The 16,127-nt window shown below is 37.8% G+C and overlaps 1 protein-coding gene across 2 annotated transcripts; it reads right to left on the bottom strand.

Annotated features, from left to right (window-relative positions):
* Positions 1 to 311: 311 nt before the first annotated feature.
* Positions 312 to 14,559, bottom strand: ctdsplb (CTD (carboxy-terminal domain, RNA polymerase II, polypeptide A) small phosphatase-like b). 2 transcript variants are annotated; one of them, XM_083526091.1, is made up of 8 exons: positions 13,485 to 14,559; positions 9,083 to 9,246; positions 7,298 to 7,330; positions 5,284 to 5,385; positions 3,423 to 3,479; positions 2,799 to 2,891; positions 1,322 to 1,507; positions 312 to 678 (listed from the first exon to the last, which is right to left on the bottom strand). In XM_083526091.1, exons 1-8 carry the CDS (start codon positions 13,558 to 13,560, stop codon positions 553 to 555), a joined length of 837 nt encoding a protein of 278 aa, XP_083382217.1. In that variant the 5' UTR covers positions 13,561 to 14,559; the 3' UTR covers positions 312 to 552. The 2 variants fall into 2 exon arrangements, with proteins under 2 accessions (XP_083382217.1, XP_083382218.1); XM_083526092.1 differs by lacking the exon at positions 7,298 to 7,330 and having other exon boundaries at positions 13,485 to 14,399.
* Positions 14,560 to 16,127: the final 1,568 nt, after the last annotated feature.

Raw genomic sequence — 16,127 nt, 5'->3', positions numbered from 1 at the left:
GAAAAAAAAAACCTCCGGCCTCGATAACACTGCCTTTAACAAAACATAATAACAATAATAATAATGATGATGATGATGATGATGATGATGATGATAACCTGCCTCTGGTTATTTAAAAGAGTAGAATTCAGAAAATTTCTGGAAATATTTTCACGTACAAAAAATGTTTTCCCAGTAAAAATGACATTCAAAAAAGGCACTTTGTTGGGTAAGCGAAGAGGAAAGAAAACCCAGTCCTTAAACGCCTGCATAGCATCAACCCGAACATCTGGATTCTCTCGATTCGGAAGGGAAAAAAAAGTGGTTTGGCGTTTTTTTTCCTTTTTTTTTGGTTTATTATTAAGCACTTAAGCAAGTGGGTCTCTCTTGAGCTGTAAAGGTTCTGTAGTGGACGTTCGTCACTGTGTGTGGGTGCAGACGGGGTAGGTGGGGCAGGGGCATCTGCACTTCCTGTGTAGTGAGCAGTGGGCTGCTGGGAGGTGAAGTCTGCGAGAGCAGGGACGCCCTCTGACCTCTCGACTGTGCCCGGGTGAAGCAGGATGGTGCAGCTTGCTACCTGCCTCTGAGGTTCTGCAGAACTCCGTACACATCCTCTTCCGTACTCAGTCCTTCAAAGAATGGAAGCAGGACCAGCAGCTCGGTGTCGGTCATGTCATCGAACCAGGACTGCACAGGAACCTGTGGAGCAAAACACCTGGAGTTAAAGGACCTACGATGAAAGGATAATGAAAGGATCGTTGATGTTTAGAACATTGTAGTATTTTACCTTCCAATCAGAAAATATACAATACAGCCAAAAGTATTGGGACACCTGGCCTTTCATGCCATATGTGGTTCTTCTCCAAACTGTTACCCCAAATTGTACAGGTCGTCTTTAGATAAAACGTGGAAACCCAAACCTGTTCCAGCATCGCAATGCCCCTGTGCACAAAGCAGGTCCATGAAGATTTGGTTTACATGGTTTGGAGAGGAAGATCTTGAGTGGCCTGCTATGGAGCTTTGATCTCATCCCTACTCAACACATTTGAGATGAATATGAACACTGACTGCACATTAGGCCTCCTCACCTACACCAGTACCTGCCTTTACTAACACTCTTGTTGCTGATGAACACAAATGTCCACAAGCACAAGCCAAAATCTAGTGGAACATCTTCCAAAAAGAGTGGAGAGAGTTATAATACCAACATTGGGACTAAATGTGGAATCTGATGCTCAAAAAGCACATAATGTACTCACGACCATGTGTCCGCAAACTTTTGGCAACATAGTGTGTGAAAACTGAATGGTTAAATCTGATCAGTGAGAGGGGTGAGACTCACAGCGTTCTCAGGGTGGAAGATGTAGGAGGCTGGTGAGTTGTCCACTATTATAACGTTTCGCAGCTCTCTGCCGAGCCGACTCAGGTCTTTGACGTAGTTTCCTCTGTGGAACACGCAGGATTCCCGGAAGAGCCGCGCCCGAAAGACGCCCCACTGGTCCAGCAGGTCAGCCACGGGGTCAGCATACTGCGTTATGGAAGTCAAAGATCAGAACAGTGTTAGCATAATAGCAGGAGAACATTAAAGGTTGGGTTGATAATCTCGTCTCATGAAGAACTGAGTGAACAGAACTGGTTCATTTGCTCGATTCTAGAACGAACCACAGCATGCAAATCCCCGTCGCCACCGTGGCTTTAACCTCAGGGGACTTACCTGCTTTATTTAAATCAAAATAAATACAGTCGAACAAGAGCGTTTAGATCAGACAAGCTTGGCTAATAAGCAAACAGCCGTTTGAGAATCTACAAGCGCCAGCCGTGGACTCTTAAGAACCACTACGCCATGTACAACTAAACAAGACACAACGAGCAGCGTCCGAGACATGGTAACGGCAACAAAAGGAAACTTCACGAAGCTTCCAGACTAAAAAAAAAAAACAAAAACAACAGGACGTGTAAGCTGGTGTAGGCTCTGCGACCTAACGCTCTAACACTACCAGCGCACATTCTGTACCGAGTCATGGAGGCTGGAGAGACACTTACCCATGCATTAGCGGCTAAAACAAATGCTGGCCACAGAGACAGAAAAAGGGGGTGGGGGAAGTGGAGTGGCATCAGATATAGAAGGGGGGAAAAAAGGCAGGAGAACAGTTCACAACTCATTCACAAGCCTTCGGTCATGCTTCAAGTCAAACATCACGTCGAGAAGCCCTGACGCAAGGTTCAAATATACTATAAGGAACTTCCCCCAAAAACAGCTGAATTTATGGTCTTTCTATGAGGCTCTTTTTCCACTGCAGAAAGCACAAAGAACAGAAATGTGCACCATGGTGGTACTGATCAGGAACATTAGCAAAAAATAAATAAAAAGTTCCAGTTACATAAGAAAATTTCCAGTTTGAGGCAAACCAGAATTAAATGGTACTGTGGTTTAGATTGGAATTGTTTTGGTCTGGTAAAATGGCTTTGCATTTATATTTGCAAAAAAAAAAAAAAAAAGTGTGATCAGAATAATAATAATAATGATAAAAAAATAAAAAAAAAGTCTGTAAAAGCTCGGAATATTTTGTGCCTACAACAAAATTCCAGAATAAAAACCATAACCAGTTTAAAATGGCCGTGTAACAAAAAAAAAAGGGCTCAGTATTATGTTAATATTTACTGTTCCACTTGCCTCGGGCATCTGTCGACTTTTTGCTTTTAAAAAACGCAGCGGAAAAACGCCCACGGGGGGTAAAATGATCTAAGCGCCAGCACCTTTGTAGTGCAAATGAAGCTAAAATGTATTTAGGCTATTATGGGATGTCGTGAGATCAAACCTTGGCTAGGCTGGCTGTGAAGAGCACGCACTCGAACAATTCTCCCATCTTCTGCAGGAACTCGTCCACGTGCGGCCTCTTCAGGACGTACACCTGAAACACAGACACGCCCTTAAATGCAACTCGGAGAAAAACGAGCGCCCGAGTCAGGAAGTGTGCATTATGCGGGGACACTGGGGACAGACACGATTCTGAAAACGGGATGGTAATGTTGGCAGGAGAGTTGCTTTTGTAGATGTAAAGCTGCCACCCAGTGCAAGTAATCATGAATAGGCCAACCAGGACAGACACAGCCTATCCTGGATTACTTGAACCAGGTAGAGGCCGTCTAAAAGCTGCACTTTCCAAGCAAAAAACTGCCACATTGAAAAAGATTTTTTATGAAGGGTTTCCTTGAGTTCCATCTGTTTCTGAGCCATTGTTTGAAATAAAATGCACTCAATTGGCTGTAGGATACTTTTACAGAACTATCTTGCTATCACATCAATATTATGGGCTATTTTGCATGCATTAAGATAAAACTAGTAAATAAATAGGATCAGGGAACGAATACTTATGCGTGATACTGTGTGTAAATATATATATATATATATATATATTTTTAAACTAAAGGCAGTAGAGTACCTGATGCACCGTGCCGTCAATCTCCACCGGAACGATGAAATCGGCATTACTTATAGGCTGTGAAAAAAGGAAACATCAAAACAAAACCTTTACTTGCTGAAAAAAAAGAGAGGAAAAAAAAAAAAAAAAAAAAAAAAAAAAAGCACCTCTATTTCCATCTCACCCTAAATATAATTAACAGTAAAGCAAATGGTGGAAAAATATATATTACACAATCGAGTGTTTTGTATACGGTGTACTGTACATAGTAGTGGTGTATTTAGTGTAAATATTGTATTAAACAGCAGGGGGCGTAGATGAGCTTAGAACACTCATTAATACAGTATAAATAAGGATATAAATAATAATACTCGAGATGTAACTGCGGTAATACAATAAATTACACAACACATCTACGTTATTGTGCCAAAAGCAAGACAGGTTATGAATACTTTGCCACACAGGAATTCTCAGAACGCTGGATTATTTAAAGCAGAATTCAAGACTGCACATGCCCTGTAACTATTTCCCTCCTGGACAGTTTTGACTTTCATCTTAAATTATCCTGCGTGTTCAAGAATCTCCTTTATGAATATACGTGTTTAGTCGCTGCTTTAGTCCCTTAACGGCCTTTTCACAGGGATTATCTTAGGAGGATTAAAAGCCCAGACAAATTTAATCTGAAAAAATTGAGATACGGTCAGTGATTCGCTCGGAAGCCAATGCTGACCTCTGCTGTATTCAAAAGCTCAAGTTCACGCGATGCTGAGAGCAAGAGGAAAAGTTTATTTCTCGTTCAAGGGGCAGCTGCAATGGAGCTCCTAGTTCTCATTACTTTTTAAAACTAAACTGTTGGACAGAAAATCAATCAAAACATATGACAAGATATTGGAATTTATAGACAATTAAACCTTCAAATTTCAAACTTAAAGACAATTAAACTATTCAAATTGCTTTTAGAGATCAAAGGAAGACTTATAACTGAAAAGATCAAATATGCACTTTTGTCAGTGCAATATTTCAATCATGCTTCCGCTTGGCTCACTCTTATAAATACTAAACAGAGCTGAGCCAGCTGCAATAATCTAAATCTGTACACGCATGTGCATACTATTTTTTCCTCTTCTATTTTTGTTTCATCTTCTCTTTTCTTTTCCCGCCTGCAGACCCCCTCTTAGCAGCGGGACTTTACAGTCCTTGTAAAGTCCTTATTGTGTTCTGTATAATAGGGTTAAAAAAAATTATTACAAAAATTTCATTCTGAGCCGTGCTGAAACTACATCTGGGCTGAAAATGACTTTTGGAAATAACGCAACAAAGTAATGACACAAAAAAGCTTTCTTGTTTCTTCGGTTTCTTGCTTAATTTTTTTTTTTTTATAGTATGTCATCTATAGAAAAACAACGCTACAGTGTGTCAAAAATAAATAAATCAGCCACCAATTACAATAGATTTTGAATGAATGATATCACATCACACAAACAAACACATACGGTACACTGAGGTGCCTGAGACAAGCAGAGCTCATGTCTGGTCTATTAGTAGCAAGTAGAATGAATTATTTGTAGATGTATTAACAGATAAAGCTTTTTTTTTGCTAATCCAATGACCAGATGTTAAAAAATAAATAAAATAAATACACCCTGACGTTAACAAAGTGGTTTAAATACGAGTGTAAACGATCAGATTATCAGGAAAAGATAAAAATCCAAGAAGCGAAGTGTTCACTTATTTTCATCACTCAACATTAACTAGATCAGGTTAAATTTGATTCGCCTGCGAGCTCCTAGGCAACCGAATTACTAGACAGGGAAGCGCAGAGATGGATGAGCTAATGAGTTTATAATTTGGGCCGTTCCAGATAAAAACGTGTGAAGCCTACCTTAAACGAACTGTGCACCAAAGTCTCATCCAAGTCTATCACCACGCACTTCTTCCCATAGTCGTTGATGTTCACCTCGGGGAGGAGATATTTCTCTGGAGGCTGGAAGAACAGAACACAGGTAAAGGATGAATGTCCTGGGAAGGGAGAGGGTGTTAGGAGTAACGTCTGAAGCTGCAGTAGCTCAGGGTTAAAATTTTAACATGTCAAAAGGAATGCAGTCAGCAGCAGCATTCCAGCTCTGCACCACAGCCTCCGTAACAAGAAATCAAAAAAAAAAAAAAAAAAAGCGGGTCATATGTAAAGAGGAGATGACAGCGGGTCAATCGGATACAGTGAGATCAAGTGATGGTGATCCTACTGTGTGAATGTATTCTGTCAGAAATGTGTGGGACTTCCAACGTGAGATTTCCTGTGCATAATGCAGCACGCTAAGAAAATCAATCGCTTTACTATCACAAGAAACAGACCATGTGATGCTTCTGTAATCACTAGTGATACCACAATAATTTTGCCAATTATGCTGCGTAGGTGATATCTATCCCATAACTATAATATCGGAATGTTTGATGTGCATCACAAAATATAAACTATATTAAAAAAATTAAAAAGTCTTACAAAAATTGATAAAAAATAATAATATCTCGGAAATGTTATATAAAAAAAATACTATTTAAAATATATAAAAAAAAAATATGTCAATAAATAAATAAATAAATAAATAAATAAATAAATAAAAATGTTAAAACATAAGCAAATATTTAGGGCTATCAAAATTAACACATTAACGCAAGTTAACATTAAATGGCACAAATTTTTTTTTTTTTAATGCAGCACACATTTCTGTGACCGTTTTTATTAATAATATAAATAAATATTTATGAAATCAAAACCATCAACGCAACACATTTATTCCCGATGTCCTTTCTTTACTCAGATATAAAAAAATAAATAAACTCAACTGAAAAATCATTTTTAAATCACTAAACATTCGTTTCACTGTAGTCTCAAATCAACCAACCAAAATGATGCACACATCCGGCAATTAAAACCGTCCGTGTGGAAACATAGCAAAAGTTCCATTCGGTGTTCTGATGTATGTAATTAAAACATTATAAATACTTTAAAACATTTACAAGAATATTTTGTCTTAAAGCATCCATATTTGTCCATGCCCATGTTGATTAGAGTATTAAAAACTTAAAAAGTATTAATTTAAGGTACATTTAGAACAGATAGAAATGTGCGATTAAGTTGCGATTAATCACGAGTTAATTTATTATTAAACAGCAAAACTGCTTCTGGTCATAAAAAAATAAAAAAAATAAAAATTATTTTAAGATTTTTATATTTTCCACTTTTAGAGATTAATGTTTGCAGAAAAAGTAAAATAAATAAATAGTAAAAAGAAAAATTTATATATAAAAATCAGTATAAAAGAAAACAAGAAAAGTTTTATATAAATAATAATTTTTAAAAAAACGCGATAGAAATCCCTGCAATACCTCAGAACAGAGCCCTGTGATAATTTATCACGGTGTTGTTGAGCGCTACTCCATTGTGTCAACATGTTTTTTCATTCTGAAAACGTGAAGGTGAGAGTCTGGTATGTGAGAACTCAAAGCCTCTGCACAGCCTACGTCTGCTTTTGCTGTACAAAAAAAAAAAAAATTGACCCAGGAAGTGTAGTCAAAAACATTGCCATCAGCGCAGCGATTTTGGAAATGCAGTGCAGCACGTGCAGAATCCAAAGCAAACAGGAAGTAGTTTGGTGAAAAAAAACAGCACCAGAGCCAGAAAAGGGGAAAAAATATCCCTGAAGCGCCCTGATCCCTTAGCAAAAAAAAAAATCAATGAACGAATGAGATATATATATATATATATATATATATATATATATATATATATATATATATATATATATATATATATATATAAAATATTAATGTTTTTTTTTTCCCCTCTCCCAAAAACCACACACAAGCAGAAGGAAGAGAAAAGGGGTTATACATACACCGGATACAGGGATGACCTCAGCCTGCTCACACTGGACCACGACATATCAGGATAGATGAAGACAGACAGAATACACAAACACAACAGCAGTGAGGGGATACAACACACACACACACACACACACACACACACACACACACACACACACACACACACACACACACACACACACACAGTTTAGAGATAACAATGAGGCTGAAATGGGAAAGGCAGAGCAAAACTAAATGTGGGTGGAAAAAAGACGGGGGGGGGGGGGGGGCGTTTAGGGTACCTTCAATAACGTTTAATTTCAGTCAAAAAAAAGCAACAGCAATGGATTTAGTTACTACACATTTGGAACAGATTTTGTTCTACTAAACTACTTCATTTTAAATGTTGTATTGTGGAGTAATCTGATTGCTGACATTCAAACGGTCCCATGTAAATTCCTCACCACATACACTATGTGAACAAAAGTTTGTGGACACCTGACCAGAAGATTGGTGTGCTTTGTAAACATCCCGTTCCACATTCAGCCCCCATGTGCATGTATAATAAACTCCACTCTTCTGGGAAGATGTTCGACTCGATTTTAGAGAGAGTGCTTGATGAGATTTGTGCTCTTTCAGATACAAGGGTGTTAGTAAAGTCAGACAGTGATGTGGGTGAGGTGAGGAGGCCTGGGGTGCAGTCAACGTTCACATTTATCCCAAAGATCTTCAAGTGGATTGAGGTCAGAGCTCTATGACAGACAACTTTCCACTCCAACCCATACCTTTATGATACTGCCATGCTCATGTAAAGGAAAAATGTAATGCTACCACATACAAATACATACTATACACAAATGCATCTCTTTCAATTTGTGGTAAGAGTGTGATGAAGAACTGCATATATCTGATAATGTCAGGTGTCCCAATAATTTTGTCCATATAGTGTAGTTTGAAAGTGGATTTGTCCATCAAATTATGTGTAAAAATACTACTGAACTGAACTGAATTTATTCTTAAATTAAACAAAAGTAATGACAATCTGTATCACCTAAAAAAATAAAAATTTTTATTTTTAACATTATAATTAGTGCTATTATTTTCATGATTTAGTTCAATTCTATTATTGAATTTATTTATTATTAATAATTTAATTGCATTAATTTAGTTCAATATTTCTATTGCTATAAATTTATTATACATCAATATAATTATTTTTCAGTAGCTTTTCATCTGATTTAAAAGTAATTGCTTTTATATAAAATAATCTTTATAATAATTATATAAATCTGATTTTAAAAATAAAAATAAAGGTAAATATCTTTAATACAGTTATCGGAATTGTTACGATTACAAAGATTTTTTGTTTCATTCTTTTTCTGGCTTCGAAACAAAAATTAATACCATTAAAAAAAACTTTGTCTAATAGTAATATATTATTATTATTATTACATTTTTTTTTTTTTTTTTTATATCAGTATGATTGCAAGTACCTCAAAATTATTTGAAAAATTAATAACTAATACTATTTTTAATATTAATAAACTAAAAAAAAAAACAACAAAAATGATTAGTTATTAACAGTATTTTTAGTCACGTAATAAGAGCCTTTCTTCTCCTTACGGACATGTGCTGGCTGTAGTTTGGATCATGGTCCAACATGCATTTGTTTTCATTTTGGTTAAACTATTGCATTAATATTACATCTCTCTCTCTCTCTCTCTCTCTCTCTTGTGTGTGTGTGTGTGTGTGTGTGTGTGTGTGTGTGTGTGTGTGTGTGCGTGTGTGCGTGTGTGTGTGTCGTCGTCGTTCACCTTCGGCGGCACTCCGTTCTCCTCCACGGGCGGAGGCAGAGGGCTGCTGGTGTTGTTGTTAGTGCTGGCAGGAGGATCGGCTTCATAACTCCGCAGGCAGCAGAAGAAGGAGCTGAATAAACTACGGTGACTTTTCTTCTTTAAGCTGCTGCTGGACAGCGAGACTGGAGCAGGGGAATCAAAACAAAATGTATTAGAAGGAAAGTATTTCAAAGAATAAACAAACAATTAAATACAATTAGGTGGGGGACCAAAAATAAAAAAACACACCACACTTCGGTGATGAAGCAGAACCCAGCAACTTGGGCAAATCGTTCCTACAGCATCCCACATAGCGGATATTCATCTCATTTTCTCATTATGCCCTCACAGTTATTTGTGGTAAAAAAAAAAAAAATGATTAATGAACTACAAAGTGCAAACTTCTCGATAATGACTATTTCTATATGGCACTATAGCACTTATACTAGAGACTCCTTACATAGATTTTAAATAAACATCTTATTTGAGAAAACTATTTTTAATAATAGTTGTATATTTAATTGTATGATATTTAGAGATTTCTTTACAAACATGTTTGTGTAAACTTTTATCACTCTTCTATTTTTTTTTTTTTATGCGATACTTTTAGACCAATCAGATTGAAGAATTCAACAGCGATACCATTTAACAAACAGTGTATTTAAAAGTCAACATTAGAGTTTCAAAACTGTGCCAAAGTTTAAAAACAGATTTAGAAAGTTTAACTGTTGAGCACGACAGAGTGAAAGATTGTAAAATTCACGTACGAAGAGTGCGACCTTTACAGAGTATAATAACTACAGGAATCAGATGATGCATTACAGAAACGTGTACAGGTCACGTGATAATGAAAATGTTTCCCTTTTCAACAGCACACAACTGGCACAAAAGGCTCCTCTCGTTCCTAACATTACATCAGGACACAATAGAAAAGTAAAAAATGTGCTATGGATATAAATAAAATAAATAAATGACAATAATTTAACAGCTACATGTGGCACTGTGAAAGTTCACACTACAGTCCTGAGCTTTTTTTCTCTTTGGGAGTAAGAAAGAATTCACGGTTCGGTGTAGCGAGATGCCATCAGAGTCACTGGCACTTCTCTCTCTTCTGCACTAATAATAATCTTGTGCATACCAAAGCCACAGAGAACGCTCCAAACGTCGACACTGAGGTCACCGGCGAGAGAATGCCCTTTTAAAAATAGGTACTGGAGACTGAAGCCTAGGGGGGGGTGGGGGGCTGGTTGGGAGAAAAAGGAGAAAATGAAACGAGAGACCCTCTCTTCCTGACTCCACCCTGTCTTTTATGGGCCTCTAGCTCTATTTTAAGGGCATGTTGGTATTTCGTTTCTTTTCCGTACAGAAAAAAGAAGGCTCTGGTGTGTGAGAGATAGAGCAAAGAGAATGAGAGATAGAGGGAAAGAGGCAGCACCAAATGAAGGAGGGGTTAAAAGCGATACACAACCAATTAAAAGGTTGGATTCCTCTCCTGCCCATTTAGTGGAGAGAAAAAAAAAAACGACTTTCAGACAAAAATATTACAGCAATCTGTTTAAAGGCTTCAATGAGTGGGATGCGATCAATTCTTATATTTACTTATTAATTCCTGCAAACAGTTTATTTAAAAACAAACGAAAAAATAATTTCTGTAATCTATATATATTTAATTTTGAAACTTTTTTTTTATGTCTATCAAACTGTATATTAGACGCATTTATTAATGTTTTTACAGTGTCTATATTAAGAATACATACAACTAAAAAAGTCTCTAAACACTGTGTACTGATCTTCACAAAGGACTCGAGTGATATTTGTTCAGATTTGTGTAATATTATAACACCCTGTAAAAGACAGGCTCTTGTTCTTCTCCCCAATTTGGTTAGCTGACTTTGATCGACCTATAAGACACGAGTCAGTGCTACACGCTCTGAGGGACGCTCTGTCCACCCTCTTCTGCATACATGTTTAAAAGGATGCCTACGATTGGTCAGAGTCACTTTGATTGACAGGACAAACAGAAACATAAAAGATCAAATCTTTTCAAGTGCAAAATTATAGGCACCTTCTAAAGAGAACAAGTTCAATTTGCCTGCATAAACGTGTTAAACCTGTATATTTAATTTGTACACTTGCAAAACACTGCTCTTGAAAGTGTTGGCACCCCACCCTGAAGAGGGGAGGGGGAAAAAAAAATAAAAAACCTTTACCCACCCTATTCTGTAATATCGAACAAAACCATAAAAATCCTCTGTGCAGAAAGTTTCTCATATTACGTTTGTGCACGTGGGCATCCTCTACAAATTCAGACCAGCAGGTTTAAAAATATACTACAGTAAGAATATACTATTGATTATTAACAATATTACCATATACTACCACAAATAATAACAATCCTTCAGTCGTCCTGCCCAAAGTGTTCGAATTTGGTCTGGACCATGGTGTACAGTTCCAAACATAGTTGTAATATTTGTTTTTCCCCTGAGGAGGATTTTAAGGCGTGTATTTTTAAAGATTTTAAGGGATAACGTTGTGTCGTGTTTGGGACAGAAACAGTGGAACAACTTCTAGGAATGTTGCGTTGGTGGAAATGTTTTTCCAAACGAGTGCAAAATTCCAACCCGTGTGTGTAACGTTTCTTTTTTTATACGATAATTTTGCCCGTTCTTTCCTGATGCCAAAAAAAGGTGTCGACTGATTACTTCATGAGACAAGACCACGTCGAATGTCGACAAAATTATGACACGTTCCTGAACACGGTCATAAACGGTCAACAACTTTACACATTCTCGCAATTTTTTTAGAATATACAAAACAACGTTCTCCCAGGACTTGGTTCTATTTTACATAGAACCGAGGGATAAACTTATAAAATTGGTTCTTCAAGGGCTCCTTAGATTATCAAGGGTTCTTCAGGTTCTAAAGGAACAATTATTTAAGTAGTTAAAATCTTTACTTCATAATACCGTGAACCTTCTCCGATTGTCTAAAGAAACTAAAGAAACTGCGTTAAAATAGGAAAACCTTTACATTCTTTTCGTCTTTCCTGGCGAAAAAAACGAACAATGTGATATACTGTAAAAATTATTTCCAACACGTTTACTACGTTCCATCGAGAACATAGACACGTTCCACTCAGGAAATCTCAGCATGCAGGACCCTGACCTCTGCTCTCCACTTGAACGAAAAAAGCAGCCGTCCAAAAGGTCAAAGGTGAAAGCCTTGAAGTGCCTAATTTGTCAGAAAGATCCGACGCCCATCGGCATGGCTACTTCCCCCCCCCACGGATAACCTAATGTGTAAACGTGTCTGGTTTTCTGGAAGCTGCAGACCCATCATTACTACGCAACCGAGCGAACCTCAAATGCAGGGTTACACTTACACGATTCACGTGTAACCGAAAAAAAGAGGAAAATAAAAAATAGGGTGTAACTATTTAGAAGGGTGTGAAGTTTGAAAGCTCAGAAAACGGCATTATTCGGATATCGTGCCGAAAGTCATCGTGAGGGTTTGTCACAGCGTCACGTCACTGTTGACTTCTTCGCAATCAAAGGCCATGAAGTCTTAAAACCCGGACCTGATCTGTAAATCATGTTACGCCCCAAAAAACTTCTTCACTCTGGACTCACTTCTGTGAACATAACATTTCACTCTGCACTCGTTTAGTTCGTTATGAAAATAAAATAAATGACTGCAAAAGTATTTGGCCAGGAATATAACTAAGATTTGAACCGTTTGTCCCACACAAGCGTGCGCAAAAAAGTGTGTCAGCTTTATTGTTTTACCATTAAATCATATATAGTAAGGACATTTGTGAACAAATAACAGTCATCAACATAACTTGATATTCAAGTCGTACTCCGGATTCAACAACCTTTTTTTTTTTAAAACAGGGAATATCATGACAACCGCGATACTTTAAGTATTGTAGTATCGCGATATCGATCCTGAAGTCATATCGCCCAGCCTGAATCACCTCAAAACAATGTTACAATTCAGATTTAACGTGAACAAAAAGTTAAAAGCAAATCGTATTTTTTCTTACAGTTTATTATAAATGTAAACGTAAATATCATTGAAAGAGTGTATGAAACACGGACAGAAAATAGATTTACAGTATATATTTATTGGTATTATTTTGAGAAAAATAAACATTGGTATATAAAGTTTATACCGTGTATAAATACCGTTATTTGTCCGATATATGAACAAAATAAACATTAATGCCGTTTACAAAGTAATAACTCTGAAGTTTGAGGTTTCATGACAGGTCAGAGCCTGAGGCTCGAAGCCCACCGCCCTGCTAACACGGTTAGCTTAGCATATCGCGCAGGCGCGCGTTCTCTCTCCCCCACACACACACACACACCTGAAATCTTACCTTTTTCAGGATTTGACGATAAGATCTCCTCCTCCTTTGGATTCGTAACTTGCGTTATGATGGACGTGTTGTCCATGGAAACGACAGGTTCTTCCTGTTTCCGAGGCTATGCTAAGCTAGTTATAGCGCTGTATATATTCTGTGCGTAGACGTAGCTGTGAGGGAAGGGGGGGGGGGGGGGCAAGCTAATCGTGAAATAAAAAAAATTAAACGAGCCCTGAGGAAATTTAGCTTTCTATTTTTCCCCTAATAAACCATTTCTCCGCTTAACTAAAACCCGCTCCGGTGGCCCTGGTTAGCCTGTTAGCTAGCTGTTTGTTGTTGGGGTTTTTTGCTAACTTTGAGTCGCGAGCTAGCAAAGCGGCGGCGTCGCTTTGAAGTCTCTCTCTCTCTCTCTCTCTCTCTCTCTCTCGCGCGCGCGCTCGCGCTCCTTCAGCTAACCGCTCAAAAACCCTGTACTTTTGGACCTGAAAGCGAGTAATTTGTAAACCGAGCAAAAATTTCGTCTACGCTTTGTACACATATGTGTATACATATATATACATACACATACGTATAATGTTTAATTCTAAGCGCTACTTTGCTTAACAACTAGTTCACTGCCACGGTTAACAAACTAGTGCGCGAGTTTACCGTGTAGCAGGAAAGCTCCATTCGCATGAAAAAACGGGGGTGATTCCGGCGAGCTCGCGACCAATAAGTCGGGATACCATTAAAGCTGTTATTGCAATGCCCGTGTTTTCGGTATTCTCCTTCCAATATGGTGGCGGTGAGGGTTTAACATGCAGCAGATACATCGCAGAGACGGCAGGAGGAGGTGCGGAGTTTCTAGGAACCCCCCTCCCCTCTGATTAAAAATAAAAGCATGCTGGACACAACACAACACTACAGCCGCCTCCTCCGGCGAGTTTTACGACACCTCTGGCATTAACGTTAGTTCATTTTCAATGTAAATAAAAATAAAAACATGTCCGACACTGGTTTAGCGTCCACCTTATTCTCGAGCCACGTACGAACACAGAATGAGCTGTAACACCTTGTGATTGCTGTCAGTCGCACATCATCACTGCACACCTGTATGAGGTGTTGAGGCTGAAAAAAGGAGGAAAATATGACCGAATGATCCACCTTTGATGTGCCAGTGTTCGTGATTTCCTCACGCGAAACTTTATTTATTACATATAGAGATATCGCCCTCTAGCGTTGAAAATATTGTAAACAACTGCTTTCTGGGCGTACTGCGCATGCGTCATACACCATTTATTCTGTAATAAGAGTAAAAAACAACTATGAAACGTGTTATACTTGTATTCAAATAAATATTAAATTCTTATTCAAATTTTATTGGGATTATTCTGAGAAGATAGATCGATAGAGTCACAGTAGATGTTGGAATCCATGTTTCCCTCAATGAACCTTTCCAGTACCAGCAACACTCATGCAGCCCCAGACCATTACACTACCACCACCATGCTTGACTGTAAGCAAAACACAATTTTCTTGGTACTCTTCACCAGGGCATCTCCACACATGCTGGACACCATCTGAGCCAAACAAGTTTATCTTAGACTCATCAGACCACGACATGCTCTTGTGCAGGTCGTCTTCAGAAACCTTCTGCTTCTGCAACCTCTAAAGGATTGCTGCAGCACTCATGCATCTGTTTTTTCAAGCAGCTTCTGCAAATTACGCACAGCACAAAGACTCGACTTCTTTGATGGACCCTTGTTCTGAGTGGAACCCCTCTTGGAAAACCTCTGTATGACCCTGGCCAGTGTACTGTAGCTCAGTTTCAGAGTGTTACTGATCTTCTTATAGCCTCAGCCGTCTTTGTGGAGAGCAACAATTCTAATTCTCAAATCTTTTTTGAGTCATTGCCAAAAAAGTGCCATGTTGAACATATAGTGGTCAGTATTAGAGAACCAAATTTTAACTTTAATACAAGATACACACATATGTATTTGTGAAGCAGACAAAAACCTTAACGTGATAAATAGGACATGTGGCTTTGCATGATTACACAACGTACAGCTGTTATCACTTAGGGTGTACTCACTTTTGTTGGCAGTTATTTTGACTATAATGGCTGCATGTGGAGTTATTTTCCACAGAGGACAGTAAATCTGTACTGCTATACAATATCCAATATTTTCAAGTTTCATTTTTATAGTATTGTCCCTTAAGAAGATACTAAAATGGTTGCTGCAATGTAAGGGGGTGTACTTACTTTTGTGAGATACTGTAGATAGATAGATAGATAGATAGATAGATAGATAGATAGATAGATAGATAGATAGATAGATAGATAGATAGATAGACTTTATATATAGTCCATGTTATATACGTAATATCCATTAATAGTTATTTTTCATGTCCTGACATTAATAAGGGAAATATTATAATATATTTATTATACTATAAATATGCTGAAAATCCATCCTGGCCTCCTTTCTCTTTGTAGGTCTCTGTCGACTAAGCGCTTCTGCTCCCTGAAGGCCAACAGGATAGATGGTGAGGAGAGGATTAGGAGGAGCTTCTTTTTAAAGACACTTTACATTTACATTTACATTTGCAGCATTTGGCAGACGTCCGTGTCCAGAGCGACGTACAAAACTGCTTTGAGTCTCTAGTAATGAATAAATC

The sequence above is a fragment of the Silurus aristotelis genome (assembly GCF_946808225.1).
Source record: "Silurus aristotelis genome assembly, chromosome: 22".
Classification (NCBI taxonomy): Eukaryota; Metazoa; Chordata; class Actinopteri; order Siluriformes; family Siluridae; genus Silurus; species Silurus aristotelis.
The sequence above is the reverse complement of the archived record's forward strand: the minus strand, read 5'-3'. Positions and strand labels throughout refer to the sequence as shown.